General features: G+C 47.1%; 1 protein-coding gene across 11 annotated transcripts in view; it reads right to left on the bottom strand.

Annotated features, from left to right (window-relative positions):
* LOC142582184 (uncharacterized) overlaps nucleotides 1-26,020 on the bottom strand; it is a 236,207-nt gene that overhangs the window by 1,922 nt on the left and 208,265 nt on the right. For 5 of the 11 annotated variants that reach the window (XM_075691581.1, XM_075691584.1, XM_075691582.1 and 2 more), the window contains 2 exons: nucleotides 21,281-21,439; nucleotides 10,431-10,663 (listed from right to left, as the gene is read on the bottom strand). The exons of 1 other annotated variant lie outside the window; for it this stretch is intronic. In XM_075691581.1, coding sequence (XP_075547696.1) covers nucleotides 10,431-10,663; nucleotides 21,281-21,439 — 392 coding nt within the window. Of the gene's footprint in view, nucleotides 1-2,127; nucleotides 2,328-9,390; nucleotides 9,503-10,430; nucleotides 10,664-21,280; nucleotides 21,440-21,463; nucleotides 21,590-26,020 lie in introns of those variants that run through there. 5 more of the 11 variants (XR_012828386.1, XM_075691586.1, XM_075691587.1 and 2 more) reach the window with 5 other exon arrangements.

Here is a 26,020-nt window from a genome sequence, read left to right as displayed (position 1 = left end):
AGCAAATGCATCTCGCCAAGTAAGTGAAAGGTGCCCTGGGCTCTTCCATGAAGTACTGCTTCTACCATTGGTACCTGTGCTGTCGGTGTTTGTGCACTATGAATGAAATAAGAGCGTATATCTGTAACTAGGGAAACAAGCACATGTTTTAACACCAAGCAAAGCTGCCTGGGTTAAAATGGACGCTTGTGCCTAGTGACGAGCATGAGGTTGTGGCAATAACCGCCTGATTATTCATGCATATGCTACTTATATTTACCAGGAACCACCCATAGACAGAGCAGCCTTGCACAGATTCCAGGTGGTCATGTCCTTCAGCAAGTTTGGCTTAATGGAAAGGTAAAAAGGCCATGTGTGTGCTTCGTTGTAAATGACATGTAAGAACGCGAATGTGGTGGTGCTAGTTGGTACACGGCATGAAAAAAAAATTATTCGCAATCTTTACAATGGTGTCTTGGAGTGGCACGCTGTCTTGACAGTTACATTTTGTAAGGGGTGGGGGGCCGCATCCATCTCGTACAATTCAAATATGGTTCCATGTATTCTTGGCACGTTGCTCTACATGCAAAACAATTTTGGACAACAACAAAGTATAAACATGCTGACGTCTTCTGTGAATACGGTCTTGAAGCAGGAGGTAGTGGTGTTAGCATAACTTGCACTGTGACATTATTTCAGCTTTATTCTAGTTACTTTGTTGTTTGAATATCTTAAAACGTGCGTAGACAAAAAAAGCCCAACCACATCTTGCAAAAAACTCGGCGGGGGGGGGGGGGGTTATTTGAGTGGGGGAAAACTGGCTTGGGAGGTTCTCAGTACTGGTGGTATCAAGGTATATGTTGCAACTAATGTCACAAGACCGATAATTAGCATATTTCTAGCAGTAACAAAAAAAAAGTTGAGACTAAAAAGCAGTCTTGCAGAACATGAACATAAGTACTTGCCCGTCTTGTTCCTACTTGTCTTCGTGTTTGCATGCCTGCCTCTTCGTGCCATGAATTATTTGCTCAACCTTGAGTTTTTCTAATGCCTTTTTAAGTTTAATCATATAGGGCCATGTTTTACAGGTAAAAAATAATTGCCGAAATTTTTGTGCTAAACCCCTTGCTTCACTGAAGTGTTCAGTTCATTGCATACCACTTAATGGTTTCAATCTTCCTGATTAGTGATAAGTTGCAGGAAGTAGAGGCCAGTCGCCAGAACTTATTTTGCTATTGCTTCTGGTATTTCAATTTGTACTTCATATGGTGCTCAGCAATATGCAGAATTATAAAAGCCTACAATTTGAAATGAACATTCAATCTTGCAAAATCTAAAATGCAGTATAGTATTCATGCCAAATCCAAGTTGGAAGTTTGTGCATTGAGACTGTCCAAGACTACATTCAGGCCATCCTCAAGTGAAACTGAGCACTACTTTTGTCACCCTCTTGGAATCCACCTTTTAGACTGCGTTGTGGCGCAACCTAGCGGGCTCTGAGAGAAACAAAATATACGGCGTCGGGGCGCCACGGCAGAGAGAGGTGCATGGAGCGAGTGCAAATGGTTTTGTGCATAGGTGGGAAGTTTTCATTTTCCCGGGGGGTGGAGACTGCGACCCAACCAGCTTTGTGGACCACACACACACACACACATATATATATGCAGTTGCACTTGAAAAAAACGGTATGACCTTGACAAATTGTTCACTGAAGCGACAGCATTATGAGTATCTACAAGACCTCATTGTAGGAGTCCGTTCAATTTCACAGCCTGAATCCTCTCGCACCACCGAGAATCTGGTGTCTCTAGGTGGTGTAATCGTCGTGTAAATTGTTCTGTACTTCGCTATCACTAATACTGCTTCGCCTTTCTGGCAAAGCTTTTCTTTCTCTCTCTGCTTTCCCCCAGTGAGTCCGAGTATAAGTGCTGCTGCGAATAAGTGCTACTGTTTCTGATTTCGAGTGAATCCGGCTTGGCCTCCTTTCGGTTAATGAGTGAATTATATACAGTAAAACCTCGTTATAACAAAATGGGATATAACGAAGCATTCGTGAGTCCCCATGAAATTCCAATAGATGCCCTTGTACTGAAAACCTCGCTTAAACGAAGCTAAAATTTCCTCGCAATTTTAGCACGCACCTTTCTTTTTAGAGCGCAGCTCTTAGGCGCCCGTTCCTGCGTTTCGCGGCGCCGCCGTGTCTCGCCATAACCAGCTCCGTAGCCGGGCCCAGCATGCGCTCCTGGCGCCATCTCTCGCGCACGGCGCGAGCCTTGCTCTCTTCACTCCTCCTCCAATGCAACCCATGTCTGGCGGCATTCAGACCGCCGGCTGATCTCGATGATGTGCTGCGCCCATAGAGTTTCTCACTACATTACCTAGAGGGAAATCTGGCGCTGCTGCGCTGTGGTATGCATGGGAATGCCGGTATATTGTGGATTCGGATTGGCATCGTTCTCGTAGAGACAGGACACCTTGAAGATGCGCTTGGCAAGTACCGTTCCGTCTGTCACAATGATTCATTTTCTTACTAGAACAGCACGTAAAAAGCTGTTTTAGCTTTATTATTACGCGAAAACATGTTTTGTTTAACTATGAGAACTTGTTATTGTGTGTACGACTACATGTTACGTAAAATGTATTAGCGGGCTGCTAAAGTTGGAGGACAGACAAGGTTCGCGCTCGCTTTGAAACAGTTGGTCGTCTGTTCTTGCTTTTCTTCGCTTGGTCATGCATCGTGGGTGAGTAAAGATGTAATATGCGTGAATGGAAACATTTTATGAAGATTTTACTTTGAGAACGCGTTATTTGCGTAGCCATATCCACGTTTTAGACGAAGCCTCTTACAACACCAGCCAACACGAGCCTCGCAGACACATATACCGTCATTCCCATGACGGCACGGTGCCCCCTTAAGAAACTCCCATAGACGGTGGCGCCAGATTACCCTCTAGGTGTTATAGCGAGAAACTCTATGGCTGCGCCCAAGCCGAAACGCATAGCCGCCGCCGCTCGCCACTGCGTGAATCTAAAGCCCCTTCGTAAAGTACTGCCACGCTTTGAAGAATGCCGCATCCTCCTCGCGCGCTCTGGCCGAGGTCGACGCCGCGTCGCTATTGGCCTAATAGCATCACGTGGGCCCTCGCGCCGTGCATCAGCGCCATTTTTGCTCGATAAGCATCTACGGAGTGGCGAGGAGCGCATGTTTGCGCCGTTGCTACGCTCGAGCAGTGTAGGAGGCGCCATGGTCGAGGAGGAAGGGTGAGAGAGAGGAGTGAAGGCGGAGGACAGTGTCGCTACTTTACAAACTTTAAGGGGTTTTACGTGAACCCCTTCCCCCCTCCTCTACTCCGTGACAGCGAGCGCGCAATGTTCTCCAGTTGCCGAAGCGCATTCTATGGAAGCGCTGGCTCGGTATTATACCAGATCACGGTACGCGCTTCCTAAGCCGAAACGCAAAGCCACCTTCAGTTGACTCGCTAGCGGCGTCAGTCAGTCGCAGTCGCTGCCAGCGCCGCGCAGCGTTCCTACGCGTCAACGCGCTGCCTCCCGATAAACGAGGCAGCTGCGCCAAGCTATAGTTACGTACGCTCCGTTTGCGGCGGCTGGTGCGAAATGTTCCGTGAGGCAACCGGAGGAAGCCCTTCGCGTGCCACCTCTGCTAAACGAGCTGCCCGAGCAGAGGCCCAGCGCTGCCAGAATCCAGAGGTGCGCTACGCCGAACCAGGCATTCGTGCAGCAAGTCTAGCATATGTCCATCTATTTCTCCGACCACAAAGCTACCTTCATGACAATCAAGGACTGGGAGTGTTTCTTCTTCCGCTGCGTGCGTGGGGCGGCGCCGACTGCGGTGTCGTTGTGCGCGTCAACAATATCAGTGTTTCTATCGGTTCGTTCGTGCGAGTTCCCGCCGCGTGGATGGCTCGGAAAAGGTGCCGGCCCAGACGAAAGCGCCAAGTGAGTTATGTGTCCAACCGTAAGGCTTGGATGACGGGAGAAATGTTCGCACAATAACTGCGGGAGTGGAATAGGCGGCTAGACATTTCAACTGCTGTAGACCTGCTGAGCTCTCTAGAAGGCTTTGCTAATTCTTTGCGACATCTCTTTGATACCTTCGAAGAGAGAGCACGCACGCTAAGTACCAATCAATGTTATCAGGCTGAGGGCAAACGCATCGTTTTGAGTAAGCACCCGGACGGAAAAAGCGATAGTACGCTATAGGGTAGAAAAAAGTTTATCGTAGAGACCTACAGGGGGCGTTCGATTCGCCTGCGCCATTTGAACCAGTTCGCGAAGAGCTGCACCCTGCCGTTCGTTTCAGTGGTGAAGCAATGACGCCCGCAGAACCACGACGTTCGTTTCAAAAGGTGCTTGAATGGTGCAGGGCTGGTTTGATGATTTTGCTGCACCCGCTCCACTGTCGGTGCCGACTTGGTGCAGGCATACAGGTGCGAAGCAGCAGACGACGCAGCACACAGGCGCGAGCACTGTTAAAACACCGCTTACGCACGTCTGATGTGTCTACGCAACAGTGGTGTGTATTTACGCTCCAGAAACCGATCATACTGCAGTTCAGGACCTCTCAAACTTACGCACGCCGTGCACATTAGTCGGACATAGCATAACGCCTACACCGCGTCTGCACCTTTGCACTCGTTTCGAGTGTTTCGCTGGGCCCGCACCTCAGGAATCGAGCTGCACAGTTTCTGAACTTCTCGTGAACCACCGTGCACTGGTTCACAGTGGTGAAGGCGAATCGAACAGACCTACAATGTTGTACTTGACAGTCTAGGCTCTGCTTTGCGAGTGCGAAAGGCTGCCTACACTGAACTCTGCGAAAGGTTCGGATTCTTTAAATTGCTGACAGAAGTTGGGAGCGAGGCCTCTCTGGCACAGCAGGCTGAGAAGTTGGTGAAAACCTACGAAAATGATTTCGAGCCAGCACGTTCCGCTGAAATCGTTCAGTTTGCGAACTTTCTGCACAACTCTGTGTGCCAGGACACGAGTCCCCTGGGAATAATGAAGTTGCTGCACAAAAGAAAGCTTATTGATGTGTTTCCGAACCTTTATATTGCTTTGCGAATGTACTTAAGCATATCCGTGGAAAACTGTGAGACCGAACGATCGTTTTCCAAGTTGTCGCTGATAAGAAATCGCCTTCGTTCGAGCCTCCTTGACGACACGGTGAATTCGCTTGCTATCATGTCCATTGACAGTGACCTCCTTCGCGATCTATCCTTCGAACGGACTATATCTGATTTTGCCAAAGCGAAGGTGCGAAAGGTGCCATTTTAAAAGAGGACTGTTTGCGCTATACATGGATAGTTCCAATAAGTTCGTTGTGTCGCCTCCCAGCCTCCACGTTGCCAACGAAACGCTGAGCAGTGTAATTCAAGATATGCAAATCTTGGTTGTTCGTTTCTTGTTTGTTCTTCTTGTGATATTTAGCGTGCTTATAAATAACTGTATTTTTGTTGTTTTTGATAGTGCCACGTTTATTTGGTGCCGTCCTTGCTTGTCTTACCTTTAACGAAAATATTTTCAAATAATGTTTTGTAATTACAATTGGTACTTTTCATCTGTATTCTAGTGCATTTTATGGTGTTTGTATTGCGTTAAGTATTGTATATATCTATTGCATATTTATAGAGTAACGTGTATAACGATTACTGCAGTCTGATGCTTGAATTTTAATAAAGAATGTTTTGGATACAACCATGCGTCTCCTCACGAGATTAAACTTGGCGATGCATACAAAGCCTAGCTTCAAAAGGATCGATATCAAAGTTGTGTTGTCTTTTCTACGTTCTTGTTCGTCTTGAGTGCACTAAACTTTTCCTTAAAGCCTAGCTTTTGCTGAAAACAGAATGCAGATTAATCACAAAGTGAACATATGTGTTGGTGTTTACAAGAGCATGCGTTTCAAGCAAGTTTTGTTGTTTTCCTTATAATAATAAAAATAATAATAATCCCGTTGATCGCACTACGTTCCTTATAATTTGGTGGAAATAAAATGAAACTTGGCATATTTCCAGTAGCGTAGCAGGCGACAGGGGGGAGGGGGTCAGTATGGGGAAAGGGGGCCTGCATTCGCATTAGCCAAGGGCCCCATTTTTCTTAATCCGGCCCTGGAGGTGCTCCTGGGGACCTTCATTACTACCTATATACTCTGGCCTCCTGAACGCCCGTAGGCCCCCTAAAAAGCAACAGCGCGACCAGCAAGTCGCCAGACCACTTCTCGTGCAAACCTGTAATTGAAGTGGATCCCGTGTCATTCAAAACCACCACCTTCTCACCTCCCTGTTTACTTCGACAAGCTCGAAACCATTCTCTCGGCTAATCTTCCATATCGCCTCACTAGCAGCCATTACGGCTCTTTGTACGTGACTGTTACGTACAGACACCTCCGGCACCGTGCACACCACGATCTGCACCTGAGGGGATAGCTCGCGCAAGTCGTCCACCCCCTTCGCCAACCGCTGGGCAAGTCCTGTCGCTTTCCTGTTTAGGACGACATTTAGCCCACCTGCTACTATGGCGAGGTTGCACACGCGGGCATTTTGCGCGAGCTTTGCTTTTGCTCGCTCCATGACAGAACCCAGTGTCCGCCCTGGAAATGTCGCTATCGCCACTCTTTTATCGCCTTTCACCCTCTCCACAATTGCTTCTGAGCACCCAGCCAGGTTTGAGTCGCCGGCGATAATCACCATTTCACTCTCTCCTACCTCTCCCTGCATCCCTCTGTCCTTTTCCGCGTGCTTCGGACTCGACAAGGGTCCCTCACCTCTGCGCTCCTGCTTTTTGTGTGTGGCGGCCTCAAGGTAGGTGCCGCTCTTTCCAGCTACCTCTCCCCCGCGTTGCACGCATTCCATGTGCGTTGCTGACGTTCCCTCTCCTGTCACGTCGGGGGATTGTGTTCCATTGTCACGACCATTCTCGTTCACAATGGTGGCCCTGTTCAGCTTTTCCTCGGCTGCTTGAAGTCGTTCTTCCGCTACCTTCCGTGCATCACACTTCCTATTTAGCTCATCTTGAGCTCTTCAACCTGTTTGAGAAGCTCTTCCTGCAAAAGCCTCCATTTTATTCAGCCTGGCATGACACCACAGTGTGTCCACAGTGTGTGTCGATTGGCTCCATTGCCTCTCGATCCATTCTCATCCATCCCCTAGTCTGCCTTGAGGGACCCCCGCACACTGCCCGCTCTCCCGGCTTTCTTGCCATGTATTGCACGGCTTTTTCTAATGCAAGCACTATAATACTATAATAATGCAGAGCACGTGCCTTCTAACATAAACCGATATGCACAAGATCTTAATCCTTAAAGTGTCGCAAAGTAATTCTCACTAATGTTTTAAAAGTGATCAATGCTGCACAGACTTAAGGCATGACACGCTTTAGCACGTGTTCAACCACGCGGCAATATTCCCGCGGCAACATTCCAAAGCAATATTGCCGATACCAAAGTACACACAGTAAAATCACTAGTAGCTATTAGTCTTGCAACGTCCAAGCTACTATTTAAAGGCTATAAAGACTTAACGTCCCACCCGGTTGCACGTGTTGAAGAACCTGGCGCGAAAGGACACTGACTATCCTGCAAAACCAAGTGTGCACGAAACACACCCGCGCACACGAAAAAAGAGAGACAAAATAAAACTACCCTATTAATATTTAAGGGCTAAAATAATCAGCAAATCAAAAACAGAAGCAAGCTCAAAGCATGCACAAAAACATGATTTCGTCGCCGCTACGGAGCCCCGAAAAGCACGTCCATTCGCCACAATATCTCAAGCCACTCGCTCCGCGCACGGATGGAAGTTATGAGCGTCCCCTCTGGAACAGGCGGGTGGGTTGCGCCACCAAGCTCTTGCTATTACACTGCTTAATGTCATACCTAGGTTTAAAAAAAAAGAAAGAAAGAGTATGAACTCCCACAACCAAATTTTCTGATCCCCTATTGCGAACACTGCTTTTGTACGTCTCTGTTTTTTGTCGTTTCCTTACTTTTCTGCCACCAGTCGTACAATCGCCTCTTACTCTCAAGCATAAACGTGCAGGATGGATGGATGGATGTTATGAGCGTCCCCTTTGGGACGGGGCGGTGGGTTGCGCCACCAAGCTCTTGCTATTATACTGCGTAATGTCCTACCTAAGTTAAACAATAAAAATAATAAAGTAAACACTATGAACTCCCACGATCAAATTTTCTGATCCCCTATTGCTAACTGCGCTTTTGTGCGTCTCCGTTTTTTGCCGTTTCCCTACTTTCCGTCCACCAATCCTCCAATCGCCTCTTACTAATGCCTATTGCGGACATGTTTACTTTTCAACTGCTCCCGCTGAACCCGAGCGCTTCAAGGAGGCCAGTGGTGCCCAAATCAACCGCTGGGTAGACGTATTCACATTATAATAAAACATGCTCCATAGTTTCCCTAGCGTTACTGCAGCAAGCACATGCTTACTCTTCCTTCTTATATCTCTCTTTATAGGTGCGTGTTCTAAGGCATCCCGATCTCGCTTCGAAAAGTAATGAGCTTCCCTTTGAGTTATCATAAATTGTTCCGTTCCTGATTTCGTTTTTTTCCTCTTAAGTAGTTACTCATGGCAGGTTTCTTTTCCACTGCCGCCACCGATGATAGTATTTCAGCTTCTCTGACTTTCCGCTTGACGTTCTTTGTTGCTCAGTTGCCCACCCTACGGGCCGCATATACTTGCTGGTAAGCTTCCTAGTTCTTTTTCTCCACTGTGAATCATGTTTTTCATGTACAGATACCTCAACACTCTCCCAGCCCATTTACTTTCTTCCATATTCCTCAGCCGTTCTTCATACTCAATTTTTCTGTGAGCTTCCGTCACTTCAAAACTAGTCCAGCCCATATCCCCCTGCACAGCTTCATTTGTAGTCTTCCCGTGAGCGCCCAATGCGAGGCGACCCACTGACCTTTGGTTCCCGTCGAGTCCTGATTGTACCCCTGATTTAAAGCAAACAACCGAATTTCCAAAAGTAAGTCCTGGAACCATTACATCTTTCCACATACCTCGGAGGACCCCGTACCTATTGTATCCCCATAGCGCTCTGTGCTTCATTATGGCTGCATTTCCCTTCCCCTTGACTGTTATTGTTTTTTCCTGTGTTTCCACACATCTATTGCCTTCGTTTATCCATATACCAAGGTATTTATATTCTCTTAGCCGAGGTATTTCCTGGCCCTGTATCGCCACTGTCTGTTCACTGTTTTCATTGAATACCATAACACTTGATTTTCGAACACTAAATTTTAAACCTAAATTATTGCCTTCCTGTCCACAGATATTAGCCAGTCGTTGCAAATCACTTTGCTTGTTAGCTAGTAACACAATGTCGTCCGCATAAAATAAACCTGGAAGCTGCTGCTCTACTACTGTACCCACCTGTTTGTATGGAAGATTGCAGAAAGCTGTAGACAATCGTCACCTAAGCCTTCCCCTTCCAGAATATCCCACAAAATGTTGCTGTCTACGTTGTCATAGGCTCCTGTAATGTCTAAAAAGGCCACATATAACGGAGTTTTCTACTTTTGATATTTCAGTACAGTGAGTAAGAACAAATAAGTTATCATCTAAACGCCTACATATTCTGAAGCCATTCTGGAATTCTCCCAAAATGCCATTATTCTCTGCCCACGCTTGAAGCTTTAACTTGATTGTCTGCATTGCTAGCCTGTATATTACCGATTTAATGGTCAACGGTCTATACGAGTGAATTCTATCTTTCTCCCCCTTACCTTTATAAATTAAATTCATTCTACTTTGTCGCCAACTGTCTGGTATTCGTCTATCTTTTAGAGTTTTTTCCCCTGCTTTCACCAGAGCTTCCTTACTTTTGTCCTAGTTCATTAATCTGCCTAACGGGAACCTCGTCTAGCCCTGTGGTTGTGCTCTTAGGAATTTTCTGTTCGGTTTTCTTCCATTTGAAATTTGTCAGCACCAGCTCCTTTTCCACCTGGGTCTCCTTCATGCTCTTTTTTTCTTCAAGTACAACTTCGTCATTTCCTTGGAAAGATTCGGCTGTTATTTTTCGGATGTAATGTATTGCCGCGTCTCCTTCCAGTCTGCTTTCATCTTCGTCTAAGATATGTTGTTGCGATTGGCTCAGCTGTCAGCGCCACTGTGTCAGTTGCGCGAAACAGCGAGGCGGCCACTGCTACGGAGGCATGCTTTTGCGGCGCTCGTTTGAAACCTGTCGGTCGCTCTAAATTGCGGTTTTAAGGCAATCGAAAACATCGAGGCCCATTTCGTATCACCGACGCTGTGCCACGATGTCCCTCGCGAATGACACATCCGCAAGACGCGGAAAGTACGGCCGTGCGAGGAATGCCCGCTGACATCCCGTCGCATCCCGCACCTATACACACAGCCACGTGCATCGTATTGCGCTCGATGTCACGGCGGTCTCGCGCGGCGACACGTACCTCGAGAGCGACGAAGACGCAGTCGACGTTGATTCCTCCGAGCGCGTAGTTTCGCGCGTGCAGCTCGCACAGCACCTCGCTGACGCCCACGGCGACCTGCAGCAGCTGGTGGGGCGTGACGCGTGGCTCCGAGCGCAGGAGCTGCATGAGCGGCACGTAGCCGTGCGGCGGCCGGAACGTGTGCGCCCCCACGCGGTCGTGGTCCCGCCGCGGGGCTGCTCCGTTGCTCGCGTCTGCGCACAAGCGACACACGGGAGTGCTCGATCGGTGGACGCGTCCGGTAGTCTGGAACATCGCCGAAAATGACTGACCTGTGTCGGTCACAAGTTACGTGTCTCAAACTGCAGTGTATACATTTATTTGAGATATAGCGCTGTCAATGCCGTCGGTCAAGACTAAGCAGTTGCCTGTGCAATTAACGTTATAAAAGTGGACCGAATGAAATGACGAGATAGATACAAACAATACGTGATAATTGTAATGGACTGCATTTTGACGCTACGGAGACATAGATATTTCATTGACAGAAAAGGCGGAGAGGTCGACCCGAGGATTCCGTTATGGACGGAATCAGCCGGCCGTGAGCGCTGGATGACGAGAGTGGCACACAACGGCGACCGGAATAGGCATCGCTGCAAAATAGGGTGCGCTCTAGCCTGCTACGCTGCACTGCATGCTGCACTGGACCGAGAAGAGAAAAGCAGGGTGAAAGTATAAGAAGGAATGAATTTACCAATAAATAAATAATAAACTGATGATGATAATGAGAAAAGGAGTGACTGCATGGTCGCTCGCGAGCGAATTCAATTAATGTTCGGAGACCAATTTTTTTGCTTCCTCTTCGCAGCGTGCAGGTTAAAATTTTAAAAATTAGGCACAGCCCACCTGCGCGCGTGTTCTACCAATGCAGTGCTCTAATCTTGCGCCACTATATGCTAAAAGGAATTGCACCTTCTTTTTTCTCGCTGGTGCCACCGTCTCGAACCTTTTGTTTGCGAGTGCACATCACTCAGCGGCCCTATACTAAAGCTGATTGTTCAGTCCCGTGCCATGCAGAAACATGAGCAATGCTTTCGTCCTGTGCCTTCTGACGCTATACAGACGTAAACTTGGCCGAGTCGGCGCGCTGGTAAACAACTGAAATAAAATGACCGGGTTTTGCGTGCCGAAACCACGATCTGATTATCCGCCGCCCCAGGTATAGACGGACTCACTCTTCCTATGCTCAAGACGCTTTTTTCCTATCACCCGTCCTTCTTCCTCTTCATTTTTAACCATTGTCTTAATCTATCCTGCTTCCCAGCTCATTGGCGTAAAGGACGTGTTATCTTTATTGCTAAACCCAATCGCCCTCCCGACTCTCCTTCATCCTACCGCCATATTGTTATGAATTCTTTGTTTAGTAAAATTCCAGAACGTCTTCTAAATTCCCGACTCTACTTTTTTTTCCACTCCAATAACTTACTTCATCCGCGTCAATTCGGTTTTACACTTTGGAAGAGTGCGTTCACCGCTTTGAACCGTCTTAGACAAACTCTAAACACCTACAAAGACCTGAAACAACACGCAATTCTCATCTGCCTAGACTTTAAAGGGGCTTTCGACAGTGTTTGGCACCCTGTCGTCCTCCACATTTTACGCTCGCACAATTGCCCTTCCAACCTTTACCACCTTCTAAAATCTTTCTTAGAACACCGAGAGATCACTTACCGATCGCAGGCAGGTCAGGTGTCTGTTACGCCTACTTTGGGCAGCCCTCAAGGGTCACCACTCAGTCCGCTGCTGTGGAACATTGTCATCTAAGGATTGCTTGACCTCCCCTTTCCCCCGGACGCGGTTGCGCAGGCTTATGCAGATGACACTGTCATAGTGCTCTCTGCAGACAATCGTCACGCTTTAGAATCGAAGGTATATAGCTCTCACTCTTAATCTTATTTCGACCTGGGCACAGCGCAGCAAACTCACAATCAGCACCGACAAATCCTCCTTTCTATGCTTCCCCAATGGCCACTCTGCTTCCTCTTCACGCACCCGTCTTCTCATTGTTCGCTTTAACGGCTTCGCCCTCAAATTTCAGTCGAGTATTAAAATTCTTGGCGTCATCTCTGACACCCATCTCACCTTTAACGCTCGTTTACCATATCTCCGTACTAAAGCAGACCTTCTCTCTTCCCGTCTTCTGTTCCTTCGAATTCGATGCCCCCCCCCCCCCCATCCGCTCTCCGTCTCCTCTATAATCAGGTTCCACTTCCGTCCATCACATATGCTTCTCCTGTCTGGCGGCCAACCTTTCCTACTTCGCAGTCTAAAACCCTCCATCCAACGCACCCTTCTCCTTCCAATCGCCGGTGCTTTTCGTACGACGCGTACCTCGTCGCTTCAGGTTTCGGCTAACGCACCACCGCTCCACATTGAACGAGACCGCCTAAACGCACACTTCTCTTTATTTGTACTCAAGGTCCTTACCTTTTATGGCCCTGACTCCTACCATCCGTCGCGTGTTCACTACCCTATGAATCCTTGGGACTGTCATCCAAGCCTTAAATCTCGTTTTTCCCATTACCGCCTTCGACTTCAAGAGGTACCCGCTGTTACCACTATGCCGGCCTACCACCTGTATACCGACGGCTCCTACACTTCCCATTCTGCTGGAGCCGCTTTCATACTTTATAGTCCAACAAGCCACATCACTAAAGTTGGAAAATTTAAACTTTTTGGTGCCACTTCCTCTTATGCCACCGAAACAGTTGCTTTACTGGAGGCACTAGCCTATATACGGACTTTGCCCCGTTTCATCCCTCTACACATTTACACCGATTGCTTGTCCATGCTCACTGCATTGAACACCTTCACAACAACCAATACCTCTGTCAGGGACATCAAGAAGCTCCTTCATTTCATCTCTACCCCGCGACGGGTGTCTCTTTTCCATGTGCCGGCACATCAGGGCATCGAAGGCAACGAGATGGCGGACTTCCTCGCTAACTCCGCCGCCTCCCATGGTGTTTCTCGATTCCTCCTTGCCACTCCCTCATCCATAAAATCAAAGATGCGTGCCTGTTCCTTCGCCCAGTGGAACGCTCACTGGACGCGAGAGGACAGCGACACTGGATTTTTTAAATGGATAAAAAACGTCACTCGCATTCCCCCTTTCTTCCCGCCGAAAAGACCCATTGTTCACCGCTCATGGCCCCTTCCCTTTCTATTATTTCCGATTTCACCTTTTATCTCACAGTAACTGTGCCTGTGGCAATCCTTGCACAGACTTGCTCCATTATTTCAACGATTGTCCTCTTACTTCTCACAGTGCTAATCTCCTTAAAGAGAACCACCCCACTACCGTAACACCTGATCTTTACCTCTCCCTTCTTACCGATCAAAGAAAGCGGGCACTTCTCATTCGTCTTTATCGCATCATTTCATCATTCACTTTCCCGGACTCCTCCTAATATTTTTCTACAACCATCCCTTATTTCATCTTCGGTTTCCTTTCTCTCTCCTTTTTCCCTGTTTCCATTCCATATCCCTCACACCTTGCCCTTCGCCTTTCGCTTTATAGTGTCCTTAGCTATGCCAACTAAGGTGGAGCTTGTCTCCGGGGACACTATAGACGGAATGGCTGTTTTCTTGACTCGGCCCTTTAGTTTTTCCTCCATTCCCTGTCTGTGCCCAAGATACACCTACTGAACCTGCTTGCCACCACTTTCACGTCTCTTGCAGATCTTCAGTCGAGCTGCAGTCAAGTGGACTGCACTATGCTTCTGATACCTGACGTAAAGTCACACCTACCGGAGACCTCCGGTCACATGTACGGAAAGTACGCCATCCCATTAGCCTTCAAGAGTATACCACTGCGTTTTGTCTAGAGGAACCTACTACACGCCAGTAAGTATCCACGCTTGTGCAGTCCGGCCTACCCAAAGCTCTGCTCCAGATGTCCGGAATCCTGCTGGACCTGCAGGCCTCCTCTGGCCCTGCCCTCTTCTGCCGTCCTAATTATTTCTTCTTTACTTTCCTTTTTTATGCTGTTTTTTCCTCATGCTCAGAATTTTTCCTCATAAAGAATTGGACGAAACACGAGACATCACACGTCACAAGCCAATGCAGACAGGTATTCCGATGTTCATTCCTGTCCCCTACTTGTAATGATATACATTTTCTGTCGGCTTACCTCGGTTTTTTTTTTTCAACAATTGGCTTTTCCTCAAATTACATTTTGGGTTTCTACCCCTCTTCATTTAATTTTGATTGGCTTAAACCTGCTATACCTTGGTGGTGCGGGTTTCCCTCATTTTTATTTAGCTTATTTTTGCAATCCGAGGGGCTCAAAAATACGCCGCAGTGGGGCCTCCGGATTAATATGGACCAGCTGGGGTTATTTGACGTGAGCTGGTAAATAATTGTGCCGGGAGTTGCTCGCCCTTTAAGTGAATTAAAGAAACTGGGCAAGTTGTGCTGTCGTACCTGTCTACTTTTGTCTCATAGTCCATGACGCTTTTTAATCATGACTACTGGTTACCAAGTTGACCCGTCCACCGTTCGCATTCCACATGTGGCTATTTACGCCGTCTTTTAAAGGGACGCTGAAACGGTTTTCAATTTCCATGAATTGCTGGGATTGGGAAGAACAGACCTAATAATTTACGGTTCCGAAATTTTTTTCTTCGTTTTGTTAATATAAGGGGCGGAAATCGCTTTCTAAATCACCCCCGTGGACACGCCCCCATCGCTTCCCGGAGCGCCGGGTGAGGTGGTTGCCAGAGGAGAGAACCGGCAAGAGTGACGTCATTCGCGGGGACCGAGCTGCTGGACCGGCGTGCTGGCATGTGCTGGCATGCCTCTTTCCGTCCTGCTCTTTACTGAACGACGCTACGAGAGATCTGCCGCCGCCGCCGCTCACGTTTGTTTTCTTTTGCGATTTTCGTAAACTGTTCTTTCCTTCTGTGCTGCGTGAGTGCCTACAGCCAAGGGCGCCCAACATGCCCTCGTTCTGTGCAGCATTCGGCTGCGCGAACACAGGCGGGCGAGACGATGTGGTGTTTCTCGGGTTCCCGAAGGACAAGAAGCTTGCAGCGCAGTGGGTCCGTGCGGTGAGGAGAGATAAGTTCGTGCCGACGAAATCAACTGTGCTGTGCTCGGACCATTTCCGCGATAGCCGGATAGCCTTACGACAAATGCGGAAACGCGTTGTTGCTAGCGTTGCTATGCTCCGTTTCATACATAAGGTGCAACGCTGTGGAGGCTTGAGATACTTCTTGCAGGGGCTGCGTTCGCACTTAGAAAAAGTTCGGTGTTTCTTGACCCGATTTTTGAGAAAATTTTCCATATATAAGCTCAGTTCTGAATGAAAAAAGAATTTACCCATAGAAACAATCCGTGTACTTATACGGCTGCTAACACGTTCTTTTAAATCAATTTTCTTTTCGGCATTTTTTAATTGCAGCACGTCGCGGCAGCTTCACGTGCACGCTCGCGCGAGCAAACGCCGCTGGCACGCTGCGAAGCATAGACGGAAACGCGCGCAGTAATAAATTTTGGTGACCGGACTTCGTGCGTAGCTTCCACAGCGTTGCACCTGAGGTATGAAATGGAGTATAGGCTTGCATAGTGACATTCGACGTTCGGTTGCAGTTATCGTGTTTACCACACGGCGGTGCTAAACCGCCTAATATCTTTATGTCAACACTAGCATGGAGCACGCATACCGATTCTTGATCGAGCCACAATGGCAAAGTCGCCGAACTATAGTATGAATATTAGTATGAATATAGCGATTGAAGCGCGACTATGTTTGGAGGGAACAAACATTGGGAAAGAAAAACGCGTTCTTTAATTCAAGCGAGACACAGTTAGATTCATTCAACGAAAATAAAATTCCTAGTCAATTTTATATATTCGTGAATAGTTAAGAAAATACAAATTTAATTTTATTATTATTAATAAATGCATTTCTTTACAGCGGCCATCGCTACGGAGGGCGTTGACGCCACTATCACTCGCAATGCAATGCACGTCTTGAAACGGGCCGAAAGGCGCACTCGCAAAGTTCACCCGTTGAAATACGCTCCCCTCATCGTTTGCGCTTTCTTGCTTGTCGAAGTTTGTCTGAATTTGGTGACGCGGGTAGCTTCATCGCTTCTTAATCTGTTCAGCCAAAGTAGTGAGCTAAGACCGTCAGCTAATTGTGTAGTTGTTTTCGCGCGACTGCGTTGGCCGACGGGCTTGGCATCCGACAATAGGATCAGCACTATACAGAGAGTGTCAGAGTAAACAATAAAAATGCCGCTTCGAAAATAAAATGGAAGCTTGTGTAATGTTAAATATGTTTTCCTTAAGGATTTCAAATTTGATCAATCTTTCACATGTGCGTGCCGCCGATTGGTTTAAAGGGAAGCTGAAACACTTTTCGAAAAAAATGAGTTGTCTGCGGCATTCTACAGTTTTGAGTCCCCTGAACACGTATATCTGGTTCAAAAAGGGCGGAAACAAACGCAAGCGGCTGTTTTTTCAAGAAAACGCGCGCCAGCGCCTCAGGGCATCGCGCGAACGCCGCTGTTGCCCGTGATTGGTCGGGGCCGCTGTGACGTCATTCGCGGCAGTCGCCGGTCGGCGCCGCCGTTTCAGAGCGTAGCACGCTGTTCTGTCAAGGTAAATATACCTGGCATATAACATTCAAGCACTGTGCTGAGTACTTTCCCTCTCCATAACTTTGGAGGCAGAGTCTAGGTGGGCCGACGGCTCGCAGCTTCGCATGTGCTGTGTTCTCGCACGAAGATTGCGTTGAGGCGACAGACAGCACCAAGATTACATCGCTCGCTGCTGCTGCCGTGCTTTCGCACACCAGCGTTTTGATAGCGAGTGTCCGAGGTCATCGAGTGTTTTGTGTTCACGTTTGCTTGTGCGGGCTGACACTATGCTTGTTCATTTAGTTAGTAAGCGAATGCTTACAAGTTTATACGGCCGATGAAACGACCGTTCTTACTTGGTATGGCTGCCTACTAATTTGCTATCGCAATCGATGCTTCGCCTTTCGGGCGAAACTGGGACTTTTCTTTCGTTCCATCGCTCTTTGCCCAGTCCTTAACTTGTTTTCGAGCTTGTTAGTGAACCTCCAAGTTTCCCATATGTTAGCACCGGTAGATTGCAATGATTGTAGGCTTTTCTTTTCAACGACACTGGTAAGCTCACAGTCAGGATTTGGTAATGCCTGCCGTATGCACTCCAACACATCTTTATTCTATCGTAAATTTCCTTCTCATGATCACGGTCCCCTGTGAGTAGTTTACTCAGATAAACGTACTCCTGTATAGACTGTAGAAGCTGACCGGCGATCCTGAACACTTGTTCCCTTGCCAGATTATTGAGCATTCACTTTGTCTTGTGCATATTAATCTTCAACCGCACTCTTACACTTTCTGCGTTAACGTCCTCAATTATTTGTTGTAATTCGTTCCCAGTGTTGCTGAGCAGGACAATGTCATCTGCAGACCGCAGGTTGCTGTCGCCGTTGACCCTCACTCCTAATCCTGCCCAGTCTAATAGGGCCCCTCACCAGGCCCCATATAAAATGTTCGTTATACGCTGAAAGTTATGTGTCCTCTAGGGAGCGTTCTGCCGCAAAATTTTGTTCGAATCGGCTCATTAACAGCCGAGATAGAAATATTTCAGTGCCGCGAACCCATGATTTCAGCTCCCTTGCACGGCGATACGCTCTCTCCACTCGCACCGTCAAGCGTGCGCAAGCGAAATTCCTTCCCTGCGTTCTCCCATACCGGACCTCGAGGATCGCGTGACGCATACGTCACAGGCGCCGCCTTCATTTCTTTTTTTCCTCGCTTTTTTTTTTCTTGCGGCGCTGCGCACGAGCTGTTGTGATTGGTTTCGCGCAGCGCACGATTTTGCGTGCTGTGCACAAGTACGCATGACTAGTGGTATGATGCAGTGCTACACGAATACCGAGGCAGAACAAGCGGATCGCAGAGCATGATCAGGCGCCGGAACACGGTAGAAAATTGGATAGTTTCGGTACCTGCGCACGAGACTGCACGACCGTGCGAACAAGCAGACGAAGCGGGAGTACATCTCTCTTGCTTCGGTGCGAAGTAAAGCAAGAAAACACGCATACATTTCATTTGTGTGTTTTATTTCTCTAAACTTCAATTCGTCAATTTAAGCAATAGATCACACAAATAACAGATGGTGACTTGTATAATTCTCAAAGTTACGTGTCACCACGGTCGACGTCACACTACGGACCCAGTACGTAGGCTCAGGGACGCGAGTCCGACATCGTCCGGCTTGGAGCGCAGCGGCCGCGAGAAGGAAAAACGGCATTCGGATTGAAATTTCAGACCTTTCCGCGGCGCGTAGCGATGTAAAGCCCACACGCACGCTTGCGGAGACGCGCGCAAGCTCGCGTTCACGCGACCACGCTTGCGCAGACGGTGCGGCATGGCTCGTACGCGTCGAAACGCGGCGTCATCTCGAGGAACAACTCCTCTCTTGTTATCGCGCGCTTGGGTTACATTGCGTCTGCGCGCCTGGCTACGCAGCCGCGCCCCTTTCAGAGCAGCAGGCTCAAGCGCGCTAGCTCAGGCCAATGCTCAGGCCGACCTTTCTGTATTCTTTCAAATTCTTTCTCGCTCTCTCTTTATAGAGATTAACGACCTTTCGAACATCAGCAATCGGGACGAGCTGCCCGGTGGGAGGATGCTCTCGAGCTAAGTCGCAGATAATGCGTAACACTTTTTTTTCGTTTTCTTTTCGATAGACATAACCTTTTTCTAGGTATATATGAGCAGGTCTAGGCATGAGTAGGTCTCATACAATTTGCCAGTAATTCAAGCGTGACTTGAATAGAGATTTGAAAAGCAGCAATTTAATTTTAGTAGGCAGGCTCTCAGTATTACGGTACAAAAGACAAATAAAACGAGAAGCAGTTAAACACACATGGGCGACATACGCCTCGCACAGCAACTTCTCCACGAAAGCTGGCACAATTTCTACATTATTGGCACGCAAACTCAAAGATTCAGAGCATAGTACACTTTTACCCTTCGGACGGAAGATCATAGCTCTTGTTTAAGCAACATTGATTTGTAAAGCATCACGATGCGACGAACGCTCAAGATAATGCGTGAGGCGCTGCAGAGGAAGGACTGAATAGTCGCCCAGCTAATCAGGCCTTAACATATTGCAGTCTAACATTTTGCTTATGTCCACTTCACCGTGTAAGTTTACCTATGCCTGTAACGATCCCAGCTCCGTCTCTGCCCGGCTTTCATTCCTCACTACTACTCTATGGGCATCTTTAATTGCTTATCTCGACTGCCGACTTCTTAACGCTTCCACCAACCTTAAAATCGAGAGCTTCTGGAAGGTGGACGTTCTCATACGTTGCTGACTAAGTGAATAACTCGTTCCGCATTGTGCTCAGTTGTCTGCGAGACTCTTGTGTTATCACACAAATTTTATTTCCTGGTTCTTTTTCTTTTTTTTTGCTTGCCGCTATTGTAAAAGACCTGAACAACTTTGCTTCCATCCTTTCCATTCAATATGCCGCCTACGTTTCTCTCACTTCTTTTTGATGACTTTGGGTTGTCTATTTGTATTTTCGATTACCTCGTACCTGGTTGCCAACTTCATCGACTTCTTCCTCCGTTCAAGTACAGATATTTGTGCAGTTTCGTCGCCCATATTTTTTTAAAGATCCGTTTTCGTGAATCTTTATTCAAGACTAATCTGTCTCTGCGCTTCAAAAGAGGCCCAACCGATGTCATCCTGCACTGCCCCATTTGTTGTTTCACCGTGGAATGCCAATTGGCCCACCGTTCCTTGGTTATACCTTCCACCACCGACAACATTCCTGATTTTAAACACCAAACAGCGCATGCGAGTGTTAGCGTTGGCACTATTACTCCTTTCCGAATTCCTAGCATCACCGCATACTTAGTGCGCTATTATTCATCGTAGCTGCGTTTCGCGTCCGCTCCGATTTTCCTGGTAGATGTTTTCGTAGGACACTTTCCACAATAAGTGCTAGGATTTAAGGAAAATTAACCGGTCAGCATTCGAGAGAGACGTTGAGAGTACTGGTGGAAAAAAGGAAGGGAAGAACCGGATCCGTTACAGGCATAGGTAACCATACATAGCAGGTAGAGGTATTAAGGAAGAGAGTAGAGATTAACGAGACGTGCGTAGACAATATGCTAGACTGCTAAACGATAACTTGATCAGCTCGAGCAGGCCAGGTCCCCGTTTCGAGGGGGATGCAAATAAATTATCGCCTTCGATCGCGTAGCTCGTCAAAGCCTATCGCTACTTTTCTGAAGATCCCTGAGGTCGCGGCATCAAATTCCGGCGGCGGCATTCTCCATGGGCGCGAGCAGCAAAAAATCTCGTTTACCGCGCACTGCCTGCACGTCGAAGAACCCCGGGTGGTCGAAGTCAATGCGGAGTCCCCAGTTACGGTGTGCCTCATAATGATATCTTGGTTTGGGCACGTATACCCCAAAATTATTTTTTTTTTTTCATAAAAGGGTATAGGCGCTTCATCACTAAGCTATACGCGTCATCTCGTCTACAGACAGCTCTTAAGTCACGTCATGGACGCAGTGTGCACGACTGATTCGACTCGCGCTGTCTTGCTGCCACGTTTCTTTTTTACGAAGGTTCTCGACGTGCTAGTATCCCAAGATGGCGGCCACGATGATGAATGCAAACCATCTATGCGAGAAACGCACGACGTAACGACGGAACAAATGCTCACACAGAACCGGCTGCTGCGCGGAGGCTGCCCCCGCCGCCGGTGGCGACGAAAGAGAAAAGGAAGACGAGAAAACGACACTTACGGGAAACGGCCTTGCTGAAGGAGAGCGAGTGCTTCTTGCGGGCGAGCCCGACGCGCAGGAGGAACAAGCGGAACCGCAGCGATGCGATGGTGTAGATGAGCGGGTTGGCCGCCGAGTTGGCGGGCAGCACGAACACGGCCGTCCACGCGTACGCCTCGCCTGCGCATGCCGGGGCGACGCACCTTCAGCCGGCGTCGCTGCTTATATCCAGCTGGCCGCAGGCCTAGCTGCCGCTAAACTTGTTTAAAGTTTGCCTGTGGCAGATAGAGGCACACCTCTGGTCTGAAGTGCTCGATGAGGCCATTATTTCTACGAGAAATTAAAATGTCTGAATTAGCACAATCGCCTTAATTAAGTTCTTAATTAACCATTTTAGGGCACGTATTTTAATCTACGAACTTTAGCTAGTCAGTTGGCAAGGCGTATCCACTTGGACCGAATTCTCTGGACTGCACCAGTTATAGATTTTCGCAGTGTCCGGCGAAATGCATTGGCGTTCCAGTTACTCGATGCATAAGACATTGCTTTGTGGAAGTAGCTCCAACGCCAGTGCATTTCGTCGGAAACTTGGAAAATTAATGTCTCGAAACTGGGGCGGTCCTGAGAATTCGTTCCAAGTGCCTTGCGAACTCGCTAGCCACAGTTCGTAGATTAAAATACGTGCCCTAAAACGGTTACTGAAGAAGTTACTTAGCGTATTTATGCTAATCATTCAATCAAGCGTTCTTGTTTCCGATAGGAGTAACGACCGCCCGATCGAGTAACTAAGATCTCGGCTGCACTGCTATCGCGCTCGTGCGCTCACTTCCGGAGCGATCGCCGCCGTCGTCGGCCTCTCTTCTCCGCAGACACCAGGCGCGCACATCCGCTGCCCGGTGGGCCGCGGAACATTCGGCGGAGCATGAACTCAGCTAAAACACGTTGGCGGCCTAGCTGGTTTGAATCCACGATAGAATAGAAAGAAGCAGACGCGCTGAGACACAGCGCTACTTTCATCTTGTAGTTTTTATTTTCGCGCGAACCGATAAATATATACCGTACGAGCGGAAACAAACGAGACAGCAATAAAGGGCATTCAGCGCTGCATGTCGAAGAACCGTACACGTGTCCAAGGCATGGTCAACACGTACACTGAAATAGTTACGAAGATAAACAGAGGAATCGTGTCTCTTTTTCAGACAGCGACACTGATAGCTTGCTCACGCATATTTCCTCTAATTTTGCAATTTCAATCTCCGTTGTCATAGTTCTAAGAGTCCTATACAAAATAGAAGTACTTTCAAACGTGGGATCGCAGCGACGATCTCAACAATGAACGCCCAAATGGCCCGAGGTTATTCTAGTGACGTTATATTGATGCTCTTTTAGTCTCTCATTGTGGCATTTGCCAGTTTGACTAACATACGTTCTTCCGCACGAAAGCGGAATGGCAGACAACCTTATGGATGCAGGTTACAAAATGTTTGCGATGTTGTGTAGAACATGCGTTCGTCATGTCTGTCTCTGAATTAACCTGTTTGCATAGCTTCTGTAGAGGCTGGCAGATTCTGGTTACCCCTTGCATCTGCTCATCTCGGTCGCGGAAGCTTGAGTAGGAAGTATAAAAACGCATCGAAGGGAAGCAGTATCACTGCTAGAGCAAATAAAGCTGCTGTGGCACCACGGATTCATTGTATTTTCCATTATCTCAGAAGAATAGCGAAGAATTAAGTCGGGGGTGGACGTGATTTTTTCTGCCCCTGTGGAGGCCTAGGAAATTGCACAACGAGAAGAAAGGTACGTAAGCAAGCTTTCGGTGTCGCTATCTGAGAAAGAGATACGATTGCTCGGTTTACCGCTGTACCTGTTGCAGTGTTACCTATTGCGGTTCACCGACTTGCACCACCGAGCGTTCTTTCTTGTCTCTGCTGTTCTCTCTCGTTCGGTATATAGTTATTATTATTATTATTATTATTATTATTATTATTATTATTATTATTATTATTATTATTATTATTATTATTATTATTATTATTATTATTATTATTATTATTTCATGTACCCTAAGGGCCACTGGCATTGGAGAGGGGAGTGGTTACAGGCATACAAAACAAGAAAAAATAGGAAATGTGATTCAAGTAATAGGAGTATTGCAATAAAAAGTTAACAGGTGTGTCTACTCATACAATATTAGCTAAGACGTTCTTGAAAAGCTGGTCATCTTTGATGGTGGCTGTCAGTGCGGGAAGGTGATTCCACTCTGCTGCTGTACGAGGTATAAATGACTGAAAGAAAGCGTTGGTTCTGCAAAATGGGACACCGACCTTGTAGCCATGATCTAATCGCGATGATAGGTGACGTGGGGGAGGGTTTATTCGCTACGCAAGTGTGGATGATGAAACATCTTATGGAACAGACAGATACGAAACGCTTTGCGACGTGAGGCTAGGGATGGTTGATTATAGGCTTGATTTCATTGAAGATATGCTAGCGGTCCTGTTATAGTTGGAAAGAATGAAGCGAATCGAGTTATTTTGGACCATTTGTAGTGAATGCATTAGGTTTTCATGATGAGGGTCCCAGGTGGATGCGGCGTACTCTAGTTTCGGACGTATTAACGTTTTGTACAACAGCTGTTTGAGGGATGAGGGCGCTTTAGTAATGTTGCAGCGGATGTAATCAAGCATACGATTAGCATTTTTAATTATGTATGTGATGTGTACAGACCAAGTGAGAGTGGAAGTGGTGCGTACACCAAGGTACTTACTTGTATGAGCCTACCGATTCTAAGAGGACATGATCTAAGGAATAAGTGGGGATGCTGTTGCAAGTTCTGGATACGCGAAGAGATTTACATTTTGCGATGTTAAGTTCCATTAGTCATGTTTTACACCACAATGAAATAGCGTTTAGGTCAGACTGAAGAGCGGTTACATAGTCACTACTTGTTATTTCTCTGAAGATTACGCAGTCATCCGCAAATAAATGGATATGAGAGGAAACAGAAGAAGGCAAATCGTTGATGTAGATTAGAAAAAGAAGAGGCCCGAGGACGGAGCCTTGTGGGACGCCGGAATGGACATGGTTTGAGTGAGAGTTAAGATTATTAGCTGACACATATTGTGAACGGTTTTGAAAGAAACACTCAATCCAAGCAAGAAGTTTGGGGTCTATGTTCATGAGCTGTAGTTTGTGAAGTAGCAGTTTGTGACACACTTTATCGAAAGCTTTGGAATAGTTTAGGAAAATGCAATCTGCCATTGAATGATTATCAAGAATTAGGTGTACCTTATGTATGAAGGAAGGCAGCTGCGTTTCACAAGAATATGTTTTTCGAAAGCCATGCTGTGAACTTGAAAAAAATGAGTTTGACTCAAGAAAGTTAGCAAGCTGTGAATATAGGATATGTTCTAATATTTTGCATGGGATACTGGTTAGTGAAATAGGCCGATAATTGAGAGGAGAATGCTTGTCACCTGATTTATAAAGTGGAACCACCTTACCGACTTTCCAATCAAGGGGCAGGTATCCTGTGCGAAGCGATTGTTGAAGAAGTTTTGCTAGTAAAATAGATGAATATACAACAGTGCTGTGCCAAAATTTCACGGAAATTAGGTCATGACCAGGAGCAGAGGAGAGGCGCAACGATTTAATCACGGTTTCGACGCCACATGGTTTAATTGTAATTGGAAATATAGCCTGGTAATCATTACAAGGTGCAGTGGGTGGGGAAACATTGCAGGTTACAGAAAAGTTTTGGATAAGTGTTTCATTGAGGACGGATGCGATATGATCACAGGGTATGGCATTCCCAGAGTTATCTACAAGAGTTATGGTGCCATCATCTTTTTGGTTAATAACGCGCCAGAATTTCTTGGTATCAGTTGTTAACATGGACGGCAGCGTGTGACATAAAAAAATGTTTCTGGCGTTTATTAGCGCTGATACATATTCGCTTGAAGCCAATCGGTAGGCACTCCAACGAGCTTCACTTGAGGAAAACCTTGCCGACCTGTACAATCGACTCTTTATTTGATAAGCGTCTTATATGAACATTATACCAGAGAGCGTCTGGCTTGCAAGTTATGATGCGAATGGGAATGTATCTGTTGGTTAGGTAAGTAACTTTTTCTACGAAGATCGCCCAGTTAGTTTCTACTGTACGGCTGTAAAAGTCCTGGGGGAAAACATCAAGGAATGAACATAATTCTCTATTAATCACGTCAAAGTCTGCTTTATTGTAATTACGGATGGCTACAGTTCTTTTAACATGTTTAGGTTGTGCTAGATTTAAGCGAAAAAAGAGTAAAGAGTGGTCGCTCATTCCTGGAACGTGAGTGATGTTTGAAACTAGGTCGGGCTGTGAAGCGAGAACGAGGCCTAGGGTATTAGCAACAGAGTCTGTGGTTCTAGTCGGTTCAGTTACAAGCTGTCCGAGAGAAAAAACTGAGCACATTTCTAAAACTTCTTTAGCTAGTGTGGAAGGTGGGTGTATCGTGGGGACAGTGTTAGACTAGGTTATGTTTAGCATATTAAAATCACCAAGCAAAAGTGATGGGCAGTTTGGGTAACGGGATGAAACGATGTTAACAACATCGTGTAATTCATTTACGAAGTTCTGTGTATAGGTGTTCTGTGTTCTGTGTATAGTTGTCAGGTTCGTGCGAAAATAAAAATATATAGCTGAAAGTAGCGCTGTCTCAGTGTGTCTGTGCCTTTCTACATCCTCGTTAAGTCGCGCTTACACATTCTATCATGGAC

This window comes from Dermacentor variabilis, chromosome 5, assembly GCF_050947875.1.
Source record: "Dermacentor variabilis isolate Ectoservices chromosome 5, ASM5094787v1, whole genome shotgun sequence".
NCBI classification, from domain to species: Eukaryota; Metazoa; Arthropoda; class Arachnida; order Ixodida; family Ixodidae; genus Dermacentor; species Dermacentor variabilis.
This window is presented reverse-complemented; position numbering and strand designations above follow the sequence as displayed.